Here is a 17931-nt window from a genome sequence, read left to right as displayed (position 1 = left end):
AGTCGGGACAGTTCCCTAAAGGAACGCCGGCTCAGTTTATGTATTTTAGGAAGAGTCCGGACTCCTGTAAATTTCTGGAAAAATGGTCTAGGCTAAGGGGGTCAGGTAGAGTGACTACTACCAGCACTACGCTTCTGTCCCCAGAAGCCTTTACAGCTATTCTGAGGGAAAATGGGCCCTTTTCCCACAGAAATGGTCTATAAGGGACTGCTGCAGGCAGCAGGCAGAGAGAGAATCTGATCAAAATTGTTTGACTATTGGGTAATGTAATCAAAATCACTAAAGGATGTAAGGGTGTTCTATTGGAACTTAACTGCCTCAAATGTATTAAGGGAATGTAAGATGAAAAAAAAAAACAAAAAAAAAACAGAGCAGTGTGGAAGGGATGTTAAGGGAAAGAAAATGTGTATGTATCTGTCTGTGTGTGTGTAAATATGTAAAGTTCTAAGGACCAGATGGTTGTTTTTGTTTTAAATAATGCCACTAAATATCCATTTGACTCTTTAATTCAAAGTTGCAAAACTGACAGACCTTTTTGCTAGACACAGGTAATTAGTTGTTTGGCTTTGGGATTTGGCATTTAACCCTTAAAAGGTAACTCAATGCTTTACAAAATTTAAAATGTTTTTAAGTTGCGACTGCAGCAGGGCAGTCAAAATCAGGAGAATAAAAAAAAAATTCTGGATTCTTTTTGTTTGTTTGTTTTTGTAACAAAATAGCAGATGAGAGTTGTAGTAAATAAATAAATAAATAAATAAATAAAAGACAGTGGCCTTCTGAAGCAACAGCAGGGGTGAAGTGCACAAAACAAACAAACAAACAAACAAAAAAAAATGTTAGAAACACTGAGTCTTAAAATGGCTCTGAGTAATCAGACTGTCACTTTGATAAAGGTACATGAAAACTCTGTAAGCAAAAAAAAGAAATAGTTACACCTTATGTAAAAATGGATATGGATAATGTTATAGAAGTTAAACTATGGAAGGAATGTGCATTTGCCCCAGAACATGTGCAGGGTATATTGTAGAAGGGGCAAAAGAAATGCAAACATACCATGCTACTTAATTAAAATGCTATTAGGGCTCCAAAGGGAGCCACAATAGGTTGGGTTTTCTTTTTCAGATTGCTGTGTGTTTTGGAAGCAGAAGTTAAAAGTAATCAAAACTCTGGTGAAAGTTGATTGTGTCCCTTTTAAGATAAAAAGAAAAGGAGTACTTGTGGCACCTTAGAGACTAACCAATTTATTTTAGCATGAGCTTTCGTGAGCTACAGCTCACTTCATCAGATACATACCGTGGAAACTGCAGTTTCCACGGTATGTATCTGATGAAGTGAGCTGTAGCTCACGAAAGCTCATGCTAAAATAAATTGGTTAGTCTCTAAGGTGCCACAAGTACTCCTTTTCTTTTTGCGAATACAGACTAACACGGCTGTTACTCTGAAACCTTTTAAGATAGAGTCTCTGAGCTGCTGATGGCTTTAAATCCAAAAGCAGGAAGTGTCTGTGAAAATGCAAATTACCTAAATGATAAAGGAAGGAAAGAACTAGCAGCACAAAGGAGCTGCAGATAAAGGACACACCTGGTCAGCAAACAAATTGTCTAAATAAAAGGCATGGTATAACAAGATAATTTTTAATAAATTTAAAGATAATAAGTATCCCTGTAACAACGTATAGTGTGTATGATTTTTGGAAAAACCCTTTAAGGTCGTATGGTAATGATGCTTCTCAGTTATTACCTGTAAATAAAACTTAAAGCTTAACACAGCAGGAAAAACATTATAAACTTGGTCTGCTGTATAAGAAGGAAAACTCAGGGATTTAATGACTAAACAGTGGGTTAATTTCCCCATAACCCTTAAAAGATAAAAGCCATTGAAACCTGGCCTGCCTATAGAATAAAAACAGGAAAATGTGGGGGCAATTCCTCTGTTTTTCCTGCAATTAGCAAGGAAATTTGTAAAAGAAAGTGGTATTATTATTAAGCAATAATCTGTCCCCACCAGGGGGGTGGAAATTGTTTCTTTTGTTTTTAGACTCTACAAGCAAGCTGGCGCCAGCGGAAGAATAACTCAGAATACCATGGATCTGTGTTTTGTGTTGTTTGTCTGTGGTGTTTGTCTTGGTGCTAGCATTGTTGTGTTTTAATGAACAGAAAACCTCATGACATGGGTGGGGGATGGCTTCAAAAGGCTGACCTTGGGGGGAGGGAGGGAAGATGTGTATGGGAATGCAAAAGGCTAACTCTGGAGAATCCCAAAATTCAGTGGCCACTGTTAGGATCTTGGGACAAAGACCGAGTAGACGTCTTAAAAGACAAACTCAGCCAACCTACAACTAAATTGGCAAAAGGAGAGGTTGATTGTTTCATGCAGTGGGGGGAAGAGGCAAATCATAGGTGGACAGAATCAAAACTTGCCTCTCTCAAAGATTCTGGCTTCTATCCCACCAGATGCAACTCATTTTACTATTCTTGATTTGTGCTCTGCTTTCTTTTCTGTTCTGGTTCACCCTGACTCCCAGTTCCTGTTTGCCTTTTCTTACAAGGGGCAACAGTACACATGGACCACACTGCCCCAGGGGTATACTGAAAGCCCGTCATATTTTTCCCAGGCATTAGCCCGAGACCTTGCTGACCTTGTTTTCCTGTCCAGGTCCACACTAGTCCAATATGCAGATGATCTACTCCTCTGTTCTCCTTCATTTTCTGCCTCTGAAACTGACTCTCTAGTGCTCCTTACTGCCCTAGCAAATAAGGGTCACAAAGCTTCTCGCTCTAAACTACAACTCTGTCAAGCTTCTGTCACATACCTTGGCTTTCTCCTCTCCCAGGGTTCCCGTGTACTTTCCCTCACCCGCGTCCAAGCTATCCTTAGCTTTCCCCGACCCCGCTCCCCACGCCAGGTCCGGAAGTTTTTAGGCATGGCTGGATTTTGCAGACAATGGATTCCCCAATATGCCTCCCTTGCAAAACCTCTCCAGGAACTCACTCGATTCTCTGTGCCTGACCCCATGCCGTGGCCCCCTGAGGCCAGTTCTGCCTTTGTTTCCCTCAAACAGGGTTTGGCTTCCACCCCTGCCTTAGGGCTGCCTGACTATTCTAAGCCTTTTACCCTTTTTTGCCACGAACAATCTGGGTGTGCACTTGGAGTTCTCACTCAGATGCACGGAGAAAAGAACCGCCCAGTGACTTATTTCTCTGCCACTTTAGACCCTGTTGCCCAAGGCTTACCCCCCTGCCTGCGTGCTGTGGCTGCTGCAGCGTGCCTAGTCGAAATGTCTGATTCCCTTGTTCTCCGCTCTCCTCTTACCCTCCTGGTCCCTCACTGACCTCGCCCTGACCCAAGACTCTGCCCCAGAAATCGAGAAAGAATCCTGGGTTGCCCAAGGTTGCTCTCTACATCCCGATTTCTTTTGGCGCTCGCCTACTGGTGACTTTGTAGCCCCCTTTTCACTCTACCCATCTCTGGCCGCCCTGCTACACGGTGTTTCGCATGTCGGAAAGGAGGGGATGGTCTCTGCTGTAACTAAGACAGGATGGTGGGCCCCCCCCATTTTAGCTCTTTTGCAGCCCGCCACTGTGCAGCCTGTACCATTTGCCAAAGCCATAATATTGGTAAACCTGTAAAAGTGGCCCAGGGGTTCCGGGGCCTGCCTCAAGCACCGTTCTTGCACAAATGCCTAAGTGTCAACAATATGAATTTATATTGGTTATGGTATGTTTATTCTCCGGTTGGATTGAAGCCTTTCCTTGTCGCAACGCTGACTCACTGTCTGTTGCCAAATGTTTGTTAAATCATATTATGCCTGCCAAGGGAATTCCTGCTACTCTGTCCAGTGATCGGGGTACACATTTTACTGGACAACTTGTTCAACACCTGGACCGTATATTGCATATCAAACACCTGTTGCACTGTCCCTACCACCCACAGAGTGCAGGTGCAGTTGAAAGACGAAATGGTGTACTTAAGAATAAGCTTGCTAAAATTTGTGACTCTGCAGGATTAAGCTGGCCAGTAGCCTTACCATTAGCCCTTATGGACATGAGAAATTGTTATGGGATGCCCTATGCGAGCTATGACTACTATTACTCCGGTTCCAGATTTGAACTTGACTCACAGAGCGCTCCTTCAGTATTGCAAGGGACTAACGCAAGCTGTAAAAAGTCACTTCGATTCACAGGTTCGAGCCCCCTGGCCCACGGAACCCACCTCCGACACTTGCCACAACCTCGAGCCAGGTGATTGGGTCTACATACGGCGCCATCATCAAAAGCACGCCTTGGAGCCCCAGTGGAAGGGTCCTCATCAGGTACTGCTTACTACACAGACGGCTGTTAAACTATCTGGCATCGCAGCGTGGATACATGCTTCACAGTGTAAAAAGGCACCATCCCCAGAGAACCAATCATCACCTCAGGACAACACAGAGTCAATTTTGACTCCAGAAGAAGACGTAGAGGAACAGTCTGCAATACCTTACAATCTATGCTCTCGTAAGGGTTGCCAGAAGCAGACGCTGTTCCTCGGCTGCTGGTATCTTATGGTCTGGGGAGACCACAATGACAATTATTTTATCCAGCAGCAGGTGTGGATAGCTCAGACCCTTAATATTTCTAATTGCTGGGTCTGCAGCCACATCCCAGCCCACTCTCAAACTGGTGTTCCTGTCCTGGCTATCCCACTCAAGTCCCCAGACCTCACTGGAGGGCCTCGTCTGTTTAACAAAATACGGATCAGCAATGACACTTGGGAAGCGGTGGGAGTAAATGCAACTAAATGGATAAGTGTGGTGGAGGGAAAAGGTCATTGGTGTTGGGTGTGTAATGGGACAGGGCTGGATCAGGGGAAAAGCCGTTGCCTTCAGCATATTGTGGCCAATGGTGTATGGGATTATTCAAACAAAACTAAAAAGTGGCGGGCCGGGTATGGAGATATGAATTTTTTCTCAACCTGGGATCAAACAGAGAAATCAATCTCCTGTTCCCCCTACAGTAACCTTAGTGAAAACAATATAATCTTTCAATGTCATGCAAATAATACCACTCCTCGTAAGGAGAATTACCCTGTACCCTTTGGGGGATACTACTCCTCCTTTGCAAACACCTATATGACAAATGGGTGCAACCGACCCTTCCTGGCCTTAATAGGCCATCACTGGGTGTGTGGGACCAGAGCTCATACCGAACTAACAGCTAATTGGTCAGGAACCTGTTATCCTGCCCGACTCGTCCCACAATTCCGAATGCTAGGAACCTTCCCTCGAGAACGCCTCCACAATTTCAGGCGAGAAAGAAGGGACTTAACAGATGCCCAACAGCACGTAAATAACATAAGCCCCTTAACCTGGGAAGAGGCCATTGGCAGTTCCTTAATACCATTAGGGGGAGTAATACACCATGCAGAAAGGCTCCTAAGGTTACACGCAGTGGTTGAAATAATGGCAAATGAAACCGGAGAAAGTTTAAGAGCCCTGGCCAAAGAAACAGGGGCAATCTGACAGATGGCCCTCCAAAACCGTCAGGCATTGGACATAGTGCTGGCGGCAAAAGGAGGGACTTGTGCTCTCATTGGAAAAGACTGCTGTGTGTATATACCAGACAACACCAATGAGGTAATAGATCATGCTAGCCACTTAGAACAAATCGCATATCTTCCCCACGAAGAGCCAAGTTCTTTATGGAAGTGGCTAAGTAACCTTTTCAATTTCTCTGGCATAGGAAACTGGTTGTTTCAGGGAGCCCTAACTCTCCTGTTTGGAATCCTAATAATTTTTGTATATTTTCAGTTACTTTCCTGTTGTATCCAAAATTGTGGCAGGCATGCTACACAGATAGCTGCCCCAAACCAGAGTGCTAATTTGATGATTTTAAATATTACTGATGAACAAAGAGATAAAGAACGATTGATATGTGGAACCCAGTCATTGTTGGTCATTGCGTAGCTTGACCAAAAGGAGGGATTGTGAAAGTAGAATGAATTAAGAATGAATTATATTGAAATTATAAAAAGAAAAGGAGTACTTGTGGCACCTTAGAGACTAACCAATTTATTTGAGCATGAGCTTTCGTGAGCTACAGCTCACTTCATCCGATGCATACTGTGGAAACTGCAGAAGACATTATATACACAGAGACCATGAAACAATACCTCCTCCCACCCCACTCTCCTGCTGGTAATAGCTTATCTAAAGTGATCATCAAGTTGGGCCATTTCCAGCACAAATCCAGGTTTTCTCACCCTCCGCCCCCCCCCCCCCCCACACACAAACTCACTCTCCTGCTGATAATAGCCCATCCAAAGTGACCACTCTCTTTAAAATGTGTATGATAATCAAGGTGGGCCATTTCCAGCACGAGACACCACTGACTTCCTGACGAAACTACAATCCATCGGTGATCTTCCTGATAACACCATCTTGGCCACTATGGATGTAGAAGCCCTCTACACCAACATTCCACACAAAGATGGACTACAAGCCGTCAAGAACACTATCCCCGATAATGTCACGGCTAACCTGGTGGCTGAACTTTGTGACTTTGTCCTTACCCATAACTATTTTACATTTGGGGACAATGTATACCTTCAGATCAGCGGCACTGCTATGGGTACCCGCATGGCCCCACAGTATGCCAACATTTTTATGGCTGACTTAGAACACCGCTTCCTCAGCTCTCGTCCCCTAACGCCCCTAATTTACTTGCGCTATATTGATGACATCTTCATCACCTGGACCCATGGAAAAGAAGCCCTTGAGGAATTCCACCATGATTTCAACAATTTCCATCCCACCATCAACCTCAGCCTGGTCCAGTCCGCACAAGAGATCCACTTCCTGGACACTACAGTGCTAATAAACAATGGTCACATAAACACCACCCTATACCGGAAACCTACTGACCGCTATTCCTACCTACATGCCTCCAGCTTTCACCCTGACTACACCACACGATCCATCGTCTACAGCCAAGCTCTGCGATACAACCGCATTTGCTCCAACCCCTCAGACAGAGACAAACACCTACAAGATCTCCATCAAACATTCTTACAACTACAATACCCACCTGCGGAAGTGAAGAAACAGATTGATAGAGCCAGAAGAGTTCCCAGAAGTCACCTACTACAGGACAGGCCCAACAAAGAAAATAACAGAACGCCACTAGCCGTCACCTTCAGCCCCCAACTAAAACCCCTCCAACGCATTATTAAGGATCTACAACCTATCCTGAAGGATGACCCAACACTCTCACAAATCTTGGGAGACAGGCCAGTCCTTGCCTACAGACAGCCCCCCAACCTGAAGCAAATACTCACCAACAACCACATACCGCACAACAGAACTACTAACCCAGGAACCTATCCTTGCAACAAAGCCCGTTGCCAACTGTGCCCACATATCTATTCAGGGAACACCATCAAAGGGCCTAATAACATCAGCCACACTATCAGAGGCTCGTTCACCTGCACATCCACCAATGTGATATATGCCATCATGTGCCAGCAATGCCCCTCTGCCATGTACATTGGTCAAACTGGACAGTCTCTACGTAAAAGAATAAATGGACACAAATCAGATGTCAAGAATTATAACATTCATAAACCAGTCGGAGAACACTTCAATCTCTCTGGTCACGCAATCACAGACATGAAGGTCGCTATCTTACAACAAAAAAACTTCAAATCCAGACTCCAGCGAGAAACTGCTGAATTGGAATTCATTTGCAAATTGGATACTATTAATTTAGGCTTAAATAGAGATTGGGAGTGGCTAAATCATTATGCAAGGTAGCCTATTTCCCCTTGTTTTTTTCTACACCCTCCCCTCCCCCCCACGTTCTGGTTAAACTTGGATTTATGCTGGAAATGGCCCACCTTGATTATCATGCACATTGTAAGGAGAGTGGTCAGTTTGGATGAGCTATTGCCAGCAGGAGAGTGAGTTTGTGTGTGTATGGGGGTGGGAGGGGGTGAGAAAACCTGGATTTGTGCTGGAAATGGCCCACCTTGATTATCATGCACATTGTAAGGAGAATGGTCAGTTTGGATGAGCTATTGCCAGCAGGAGAGTGAGTTTGTGTGTGTATGGGGGTGGGGGGGTGAGAAAACCTGGATTTGTGCTGGAAATGGCCCACCTTGATTATCATGCACATTGTAAGGAGAGTGGTCAGTTTGGATGAGCTATTGCCAGCAGGAGAGTGAGTTTGTGGGTGTATGGGGGTGGGGGGGTGAGAAAACCTGGATTTGTGCTGGAAATGGCCCACCTTGATTATCATGCACATTGTAGGAAGATTTCAGAGTAACAGCCGTGTTAGTCTGTATTCGCAAAAAGAAAAGGAGTACTTGTGGCACCTTAGAGACTAACCAATTTATTTGAGCATGAGCTTTCGTGAGCTATAGCTCACTTCATCGGATGCATACCGTGGAGACTGTCTCCACGGTATGCATCCGATGAAGTGAGCTGTAGCTCACGAAAGCTCATGCTCAAATAAATTGGTTAGTCTCTAAGGTGCCACAAGTACTCCTTTTCTTATTGTAGGGAGAGTGGTCACTTTGGATGAGCTATTACCAGCAGGAGAGTGAGTTTGTGTATGTATGGGGGTGGGAGGGTGAGAAAACCTGGATTTGTGCTGGAAATGGCCCACCTTGATTATCATGCACATTGTAGGGAGAGTGGTTGCTTTGGATAAGCTATTACCAGCAGGAGAATGAGTTTTTGTGTGTGTGGGTTTTTTTGGAAAAAAAAAAGGGGGAGGGGTGGGGGGGTGAGAAAACCTGTATTTGTGCTGGAAATGGCCCACCTTGATTATCATACACATTTTAAAGAGAGTGGTCACTTTGGATGGGCTATTACCAGCAGGAGAGTGAGTTTGTGTGTGGGGGGGGGCAGAGGGTGAGAAAACCTGGATTTGTGCTAGAAATGGCCCAACTTGATGATCACTTTAGATAAGCTATTACCAGCAGGAGAGTGGGGTGGGAGGAGGTATTGTTTCATGGTCTCTGTGTATATAATGTCTTCTGCAGTTTCCACAGTATGCATCGGATGAAGTGAGCTGTAGCTCACGAAAGCTCATGCTCAAATAAATTGGTTAGTCTCTAAGGTGCCACAAGTACTCCTTTTCTTTTTGCGAATACAGACTAACACGGCTGTTACTCTGAAATAATTCATTAAAGAAATGCTACTTGAAGGGTTTGTTGAAATACAGCTGTCAGGAAGAGAAACGTTAAGGAGTGTGAGACAAGGGGTCCTCGAACTAATTAACTTAGAGCTTCTACTGAGCTAGGAGATTGGTAAACAATAGCATGCAAATAAGATATGTATGTATATTTGTCAGTTTCTTTCTTTTGTCTCTTATGTTAAATTGGCTTTGGCTTAGCTGTATAAATAGGTTATCTTGAACTCAGAGAAGGGCTCACATCTGGGCGCACTAGCAGGTGCTAATAAACAGAGTGGTCTGACAAATTATGTGAGTCCTGAATCTGACTTTGACACTTTCATAGGGATGAAACCTCTGGGGTCCTTACAAACATGATTCCCAAACCCCACAGAATTTAACAGAGAGTGAGAGCCTTTTTACGGGGTTTCTAAACCATCTCCTCTAGGCAGCACAGATTTCCCTATTGCACCCAGTAGGATAGTTACACAATCAACAAGAGAGGACCTTCTGGCAGGGGCAGGGAGTACTTCATACCATTCTGAACCCAAGAGAGGTGGCCCAAGAGCAGCTCTGATGAGTCCCCTCCTTGGCTGGGAAGCTGGGTCAGGTCAGCCTGTTGTTAAAGTCAACAATTTTGGTGGGGCCTGTAATTTCCCTTGGTCCTACCTGAGCGCCCCATGCTGTGCTGCTATGAAAGGAGCGCCGTCAGAGTCCTCAAGTGCTGGAGTCTGCTGCTGGCATGTGGCCATGTGCACTGTGCTGTCTGGGATGCTAGGTCAGCTGTCCCATGTGAAATCTTCACCCAGAAGAGCTCTGCGCTTACATCAACGGGCATTCACAGAACGGGTTTGCTCTGCTTTCTCCCCTCATTTTTGCTGACTGGCAATGTGGTTCACTGGAGAGCATGACACTAGAAGCCAGGAACCCCTAATCTCTGACCTGACTCTGGATAGGTTGCTCTATGTAACACAGACTTTGCTTGCTGATGGTCCATGGGAAATCCCAGCCTGGAGTTTGGTGCCACCTGGGACTAGCCTGTATCTAATTGCCCCCTGTCCGATGTAGTGTTGCTCATTGCAAGGCAATACAGAAACACATCCCAGTTACCTTTCTCTGACTAGTCCCTCTGCATGTTTGTATCTCACTCTCACACTCCAGCTGCCCCAATTTTTTCCCAGAAAGTTCTTTTGTGGGAAATTTCAGTTCTTTTTTTTTTTGTACCACTACAAAATGATTTTTTTTCTTTTGAAATTGTGGAACAATTGAAACAAAATTAAATCCCTGCTGAAATCAAATCCCTTCATGATCAATTCTGCATGATGCTCTGGCACTTCCTATTCTTTCCCGCAGAGGGCAGCATTTAATTGCAAATACTAAGATGGCCAGCCAGCTGGGATGTCTCATCATTTGCTCTTGCTTCTCCTGCTCTCTGTAGGTTGCTGGTATCTAGGTGGGAGGCCATGTGCATGTCACACACAGAGTTAGCTGCAGGTCTGATACAAATCCTGTTAAAATCAAGGGAAAGATCCTCACTGACTTCAGTGGGCTCCGGATCAAGCCTTAATGGAAAATAGCTGCCAAGCTATTTATCTGTATATTATCAACAAAATGGATCTTGTTCCCATGGCTATCCTGGGAAGTTATGACAAGCCACACACTTCATTTAGCCCTTCCTCCAACAGACAGGCTGCAGAGCCAGAGCACAGAATGGTGCACTACAGCTGGATGAATCTTTGGCGGTTTGGTTTGCAGCTCACTTGAGAACAACATGAAACAGTCAACAGCCATTGACTAACAACAGGCCTCCACCACACCCATGCTGCTTACTTCCCACCCACCTGGCACTGCCCAAGCCCAGCAGTGTCCACAGAGTGTTACTCACATTGTCCACTGAGCCCCATGTTGTCCTGACTCACTCATTTCTCTCCCTGCCTCACATCCCACCCCTTTCCTGTCTGGCCAATGTTAGCTGTACCTTGCCAGACCTGGAGTGCCCAGTTACCCACATTTCTAGCCTGCTTTGTCCATTGCCCTCCCTGGTTCCTTACCATCATGTCTCCTCTAGGAGTGAAAACAAGCAGCCACGTTTACTCACCTGATCCAGATGGAACCTGGTGACATCCTGGGTTCTGCAGAACAGAAAGCAAAGGGTCATGGATGGGAGCCAGGCAACCTGCAAGCCCATCAGAGCAAGAAATAACTTGTGAAGTCCCTTCCCTTTGTCACTCCCTGCCTGAGGGAGGAAGCAGGTAGGTCTCAAGACGGTTTGGTTTGATGGTGCCCAAAATAACACCTCAAGCTGCCTGGGAGCCAGTGCAGATCTTGGAGCAAAGGGTGACATGCCCCTGCTCTGAGCCACTGCTAGTCTGGCAGACAGCCAGTAGCCCACAGCACTAATCCAGGGCCTGATCCAATGCCTATCAGAGTCAATGAGGGTCTTTCTGTTGACTTCAGAGGACCTTGGATCAGGTCCCAGTTTGGAACTTACAAGGCCTGGATGACTGTGGAGATGTCCCTAGGTTCTTGCCAAAGGTAGATGGAAAAACAAACAAACTCTCAGCCACCACAGCTAACTGAGCATCCAGGAGCAGCCCCAAGTCACTAGGCAATACAAGGAGAAACAGCTGTACTCCCTGTCAAGGCATGCCATTTCTTCTGGTGGCTTGCCCCAGCCTCCAGGCATCAGCTCTGTGCTGTCAAGGTGGGGTCTCAACCAGTTCGCTCCTGCCCAAGGCGCTGGGGAAGCCTGTGCCAACTGTACTGAGCGAGATGGAAACCCAATACTGGAGGAGGGCTTCCAGAAGTCAGGCAGGCTGGAAGCTGGCCATTGGGGCAGGCACGATGAGGGTGCTGTGAGAAGGGTGCAGGTGTGTGTGTGGGGGGGGGGGGAACTGGGCCTTTTGCCTTGCAGAGGATGTTGGGTCCTTAAATACCACCTGTCTTTTGTCTCCCCATATCCTCTAGTTCTTTCCCCTACCATGGACTAACCTGACCAGCTCACCTCCTTCTGAACTAGGTCCCGCTGCTGAATGGCATGCTGGGTCCCACTGCAATACATTATGGACAGACCTCTGTGGTGTGAAGTGATTCCTAATGCACTGTGCTGTCCCACCAGGCCAGCAGCTGGCCAGGCTTGCCCCAGGAAGACCCAGCTCAGAAGTGGGCAGCCTATGCCCAATGAGGCAGAGGAGCACAGGAGGAGAAGGGGAGAGGGCTGAGCAGAAGGTGGTGAGAGATGGTTTGACTTTACCTGGCTGGGCCTGTGAGTCAACTGGGAGGCAGGAAGTGCCCCAGAAAACCAATCAAAGCCCAGTGAGCTGGGATGTGTGTGCCCCATGCTAATGCTGCGCTCTTGCACCATTGGGGCCAGAGTACAATCTCACTTGTGTTCCTAGTGAAGTGAGTCTACTAATGACTTCCAGCGAGCCCTTGGGATGTGTCTGCATTAAGAAGCCACTACTCAGCCTGGCCCAATTCAACACGATTCAGCGGTGAGCCATATCAGGATGGAAGGACATTGGCCCAACTGTGTGGGGCACAGGACTGCAGGATGGGTTCAGGGAGGGATCACAGGGAAGGTTGCCCACCACTCCCCACACTGTCACTGGCTCCAGTCAGGACCATCATTCTCTTACTAGCAGGGGCAAAATATTCACAAAAAGAAAGTGCTGGGGGTTAGGAGGGAACTTCTGATAAGAGCAGGTTATTCCCTAGCTTCCCAAGGTGGAGGTCTCACACCTGCCTCTGAAGCCACCACAGAGACAGGATACTGGGCTAGATGGACCTTGGGGTTGGTTCAGTCAGCCAATCCCTATGTTCCTAAAATGACACTAGCAATGGACTACCAGTGGGAGGCAGGAGGAAGAAGCTGGTGCAGGAGGACCAGGGGAGGTGCCTAAGGACACATCTACCAGAGACAAAGAGATTTCCAGCCCAAGCTGGAACACTGCTCCCCATACCTTCTGAGCATGTCTGCATCATCCACATCACTGTCTGCTGGGCCGCCTGCCTTTTCATATAGGAGCATCTGCTTATCTGGCAGAATCTCAGCTACAGCATCAGGGGGCGGGAGGGAGACGTCATTATCTTGGTTAAGCTGTAAGAAGGAGTTTAGAAGGTCACCATGGATGGAGCAAAGCTTACAGAAAGTGGGGCCGGTGCCATGCAGAACACCTCGGGTGAGGGAATTGAGGCCAGATCCTCAGCTGATGTCAATTGACATAAAGTTCTGCTGACTTCTGTGGATTGATGCTGATTTCCAGATCTGGTCCCTAACATGGAAGCCAGGCTGATACCATAACAGAAGCTCTCCTATATCCTTCCTCTCCTTCTCTCTTTACTTAGGGCACTTGTCTGAAGAGATGCTCTGTGTTTCCTAAGAGTTCATCTGGTCTGGCTGTTTACTTGGCCCTGTTTGGTCTTTCCGATGCTTCATCTTTCAGAGGAGATGAACAGCACAGCCCAGGACCGCTGTGTCAAGGCTGAATCCCAACTCTGTCACTCCGAGTGCAGAAGTGGGGCCCGCAAGGATTTTAAAAACGAATACTGGCCACTCCAGGCTTGTATTAAACTCTCAAGGTTACAGCTTTTCTCTGACCTTGGCTTGATAAACGCTGCCATCACCCAAATGTAACAAAACCCCCTTTGAACCCAGGAAGGAGCACTTGGGAATTCCTCCCTGTGAGGTGCCCTCAAGCCCTTTCACCCCCATCCCAGGAAGAGCTGAAAAAGGAAACAAAGGAAATTAGCTGTGGCTACCAGCTAATCAAACAACATGCACAAACCTCTTAGGACACCAAAAATCCAATCCTGTTCTTAAAAAAGGTAAATTTTATTAAAAACAAAAAGGAAGAAAATACATCTGGAACCTAGGCTTTTGCTAGATTTTAAAAGAGCAATTCCAAAAATCAAGCACCCGAAATAGCTTTCTTGGGGGGTTCAGCTTAAAGGTTACACACAAACAAAAGCATCTGGGGTTAGCACAGAGGAGTCCACAAGCCAATAAGAAATAACCCTAACTGCATCTAGTTAACATTCTGATCTACTTACACATTGGAGTTCAGATAAGTAGTTCTAGGCTTGATCTGAGGACTTATAATCATACCTGGCTTAGCGGCTTATGGCATGGCTACTCTGACCCTCCAGCCCAGAGAGAACAGACAAAGGGAAAGTTTCTTTCCCAACTTTAAAAAGTTCTACCTTCCCATTGGCTCTTTTGGTCAGGTGGCTGGCTGGGTGTCCATCAAAGGAAGCTATCCCCCCACTTTATTTATTATAAGGTCACTGAAGATCACACAAGGCACTTTTGGCATTGGTATGAGTCGTTAACTCTGGCACAATTCCAGAGGGATCAGTTACATTCAGTCTCTCTCAGGCCTCCAGATGTTTCAGCCTAATCACTAATTCTCAGGCAGCCTTGACATTTCAGTGCAAATTTGCCAAGATGATTGGCACTGGACTGGGCTCAGGAAAGCTGGGTCTTATGTGTGACCTTGGGTATGTCATGTCTGCTCTCTGTGCCTAAGGGCCAGGGCCGTCCCTAGCCTCCCCGCTAATCTCCTTGCCGTCCATCCGGTGTGCCCACCTGGCTGCTGCTCGCCTCCTCACCCCAGTTCACCCCACCCAAGGAGACCACCCTACCCACTGTGGGTCCAGCTCTAGAACAGCTCCTAAATCCTTGCTGCACTGTGAGGGACTCAGCTACTAGAGTGACGGGGCCACCTAAGACCTGAGATGAACTGTTTCACCCACTTATTAAAGTAGTGGGTATGTTTGGTGAACACACATGATGCTGTATGATTGAAATATGACCATTTATATGATTAATATTGCCACTATTATTGAAACAAATCTTGTACAAAGTATGTCATGTAAGGTATCAGTGGAAAAGTTACAGTCAATCAAATATGATTATCCTGTTTATATGCATGTATCATCTTTGTATCTGAAGTTATAAATATTGATTATGTACCAGTATTTCATGTGTTTGCTTCTGGGGTAACACCCACAAGGTAGTTTACATCCAGTCTAGCCAGCACATTGCACATGCACCATTCAAGTAGATGGCCCATTAAAGGACAAAATGGGCCATAGAAGAAGCTTATCCCTGCCGAGTGCGTTGTAGATGCTTTAGCCAAAATATGGGTAATGGCCAATGTTCCCTCTAATTTTTGACAGGCCGTGTGGGCAAAAAATTTCTTCTGTGCAAATTTTTGTGCGTGCGGTGTTTCGCCGAGTGCCCGGGGGTTAGGGTCTGGGTGCGCGCGCACACGCGCACAGCTTAGAGGGCCCAGTGGTAATGGCTGCTCTTATGAGTCATCAAAGAATGCAAGGGCATGTGACCCTGGACTCCATCTTGTGCCTGTACTTTTCCACAAACTAAGACTGAGAGCAGTCCCTCCACCTGGGAGAAGATATAAAGGACCCTGGAAGCATCTCCATTTGCCTCTTTCCTGCTCGGATCTCTGGACTATAGACTTACACTATAAGGAGTATTCCAATCAATGAACTGAGGACTTTACAAGCCAGCAGTTTATTCATCACTGCTTCAAACCTGATATAAGAACTCTGCAAGGATTATATGTATTTGATTTCCTTAACCATTTTAACTCTCTCCTCTTTCTTTTCTCTTATAAATAAACCTTTATATATTAGATACTAAAGGATTGGCAACAGCATGATTGTTAGGTAAGATCTGAGCAATATATTGACCTGGCTGCGTGGCTGATCTCTTGGGATTAGAAGGACTCTTTGTCTCATGAAATTGGTTTTCAATAAGCACTCATCCTTAGATGTTTTTAAGGCCTGGCTTGACAAAGCCCTGGCTGGCGTGATTTAGTTGGGGTTGGTCCTGCTTTGCACAGGGGGTTGGACTAGATTACCTCCTTAGGTCTCTTCCAACCCTAATCTTCTATGATTCATCATAAAGTCTAGTGTCTGGGTGGTGAAATGTGAGCTGGAATGCCTAAGGAGACTGCATTTCTGACTTCTAGTTAACTAGTGTGGTAAGACAGAAGTTTACTTTTGTTTCAGGCTTGGTATATCTAATAATAGAATAATCACTAATTTGGGGTGAGTCTGCCCTATTTCTCAGCAGTTTGTCCTGAATCTCGTATCCTCAGCTGTGACCCACTGAGGCATGGTGACAACACAGTCTTTTGCATCTCTTCACTTCATCAAAATGGAACTGTGCACACTTTGCATTGTATACTTCATGTAAATGAGTGATTTACATCCGATTCGTTGGTGCCTAATTATCAGGGACAAATCCTACTTCAGTGAACACCACACATTGCTGAACTAATCAAACAGAGGTGACACAGTGCAAACAAAGTTCTCTCCCGGCAATCTTTAAAACATTGATTTTCTTAACTTAAGTGATAGAAATCCAGTGCAAGCCCAAATATTGCTAATTCAGTTATCTCACATTCTCTGTAACACAAAGCAGGGTCATGTTTCCCAACTGCTAGTCATTAACTCTGAAAATATACCTGCTTCGCTGGAACCTCCATTCTCCACAATGATTTGTTCCCCGCCACGACACTCTGGTGACCACAACCATAAAAGCATATTGGTTATATCTGACGCTGCATCTGATCATGTTGTATCACCTCTGGTGGAAAGATACCTTGACACATGAGCTTTCAAAATGTAATGCTCACAAAAGCCATGTTCAGCACTGCAGCATGGGCAGCAGTCTACCCATGGCTGCAGAGTCCTGGCCAGGAGCTACAGAGGCCCTGACACTAGCTAGCGCTAGTCAGCCTGAGAGCTAGAGAGCAGAGAGGATCCCAGGGTCTGTCTGTGTCCAGCAGGCTCGGCAAACAATCCTCTTGCTCTTCATTACAATTAAGCCCTGTCTCCTCACAGCTGTGAGGGGCCCTACAATGGCAAGAGCTACCTGCCCCCTTTGCTAGCAGCGAGGCTAAGAACTGAATGGGTCATGGGGATGGGGGGTCTCCTGTTCTGAAATGGTCTCTCCATTAGATTAGGGCTGCCATGTGATTGCATGGCGCAGAAGGGGTTAGTGTGCATCGCCTGGGCTGCGTCTGTGCTGTTGCTAATGAGAAGAATGCACTCCCAGAGCTGTCAGTCTGGCACCCTTTGCCAGCACTTAATTTAATGTGAGAGACAAAGAGAGATGGTTCATGGTCCCCTACCCCCGTTTGCAGCCCTGGATACTCACGGTTGAGGAGAACGGCCTGTAATACCAAGCCATCCACCACCTGTACCTGGCCCCTATCCTACTAGCTCATTCCAAGCCGTCTCCCATAGGCTGCTGCTGCTGCTCCTGAGAGACTCTGGGCTCCAGAGATAACTGGTGACACCCTTCACTGGCAGGCCAGCCATCCGTGATAACCAGTTCGTTGCCAGGTGTCTGTCACGTCAAACAGCAACACCCACAGAACTATGCAAACTCCAGAGCTCAAAGGCAAATCAGCGATCCCATTCTCTGCTGTCCTGACCACAGGGGGCTTGGACACACACCCTACCAAGGCTGCAAGCTGCCTAGGAAAAGGCAGTAGGACACCAAACTTACAGAGGAGTTAGTAGCCTGCAGCATGAGGGAAGCCAGGCGTCTTTGAGGAACTTTTTGCTAGCAAGAGGGGTTTAGGTTTACGCAGGCACCACCTGCTTCCTTTGTGCATTCACAGCTCACACTGTGCTGCTGTTGCTACAACAAGAAGGTTCCTCTTAGCAACCGCACAGGAAAGGCTCCCTTTGAACTCCAGCTTCAGTGCACAAAGTGTGCACCCCACAGGTTTTCTCACTGCCA

The 17931-nt window shown here is 46.4% G+C and overlaps 1 protein-coding gene across 2 annotated transcripts in view; it reads right to left on the bottom strand.

Moving 5' to 3' along the window:
- Nucleotides 1–17493, bottom strand: part of CYP11A1 (cytochrome P450 family 11 subfamily A member 1) — a 73336-nt gene extending 55843 nt beyond the window's left edge. The window contains exons 1-4 of one of the 2 annotated variants that reach the window (XM_077827710.1): nucleotides 17341–17493; nucleotides 16646–16699; nucleotides 13115–13251; nucleotides 11251–11284 (exon numbers count right to left, since the gene is read on the bottom strand). In XM_077827710.1, coding sequence (XP_077683836.1) covers nucleotides 11251–11284; nucleotides 13115–13251; nucleotides 16646–16699; nucleotides 17341–17373 — 258 coding nt within the window. In that variant the 5' untranslated portion in view covers nucleotides 17374–17493. The remainder of the gene's footprint in view (nucleotides 1–11250; nucleotides 11285–13114; nucleotides 13252–16645; nucleotides 16700–17340) is intronic. The other variant, XM_077827711.1, reaches the window with a different exon arrangement.
- Between the last annotated feature and the right edge of the window lie 438 nt (nucleotides 17494–17931).

Source organism: Eretmochelys imbricata, chromosome 10, assembly GCF_965152235.1.
Source record: "Eretmochelys imbricata isolate rEreImb1 chromosome 10, rEreImb1.hap1, whole genome shotgun sequence".
Classification (NCBI taxonomy): domain Eukaryota; kingdom Metazoa; phylum Chordata; order Testudines; family Cheloniidae; genus Eretmochelys; species Eretmochelys imbricata.
Note: the sequence above shows the minus strand (reverse complement) of the source record. Positions and strands in the feature narration are given on the sequence as shown.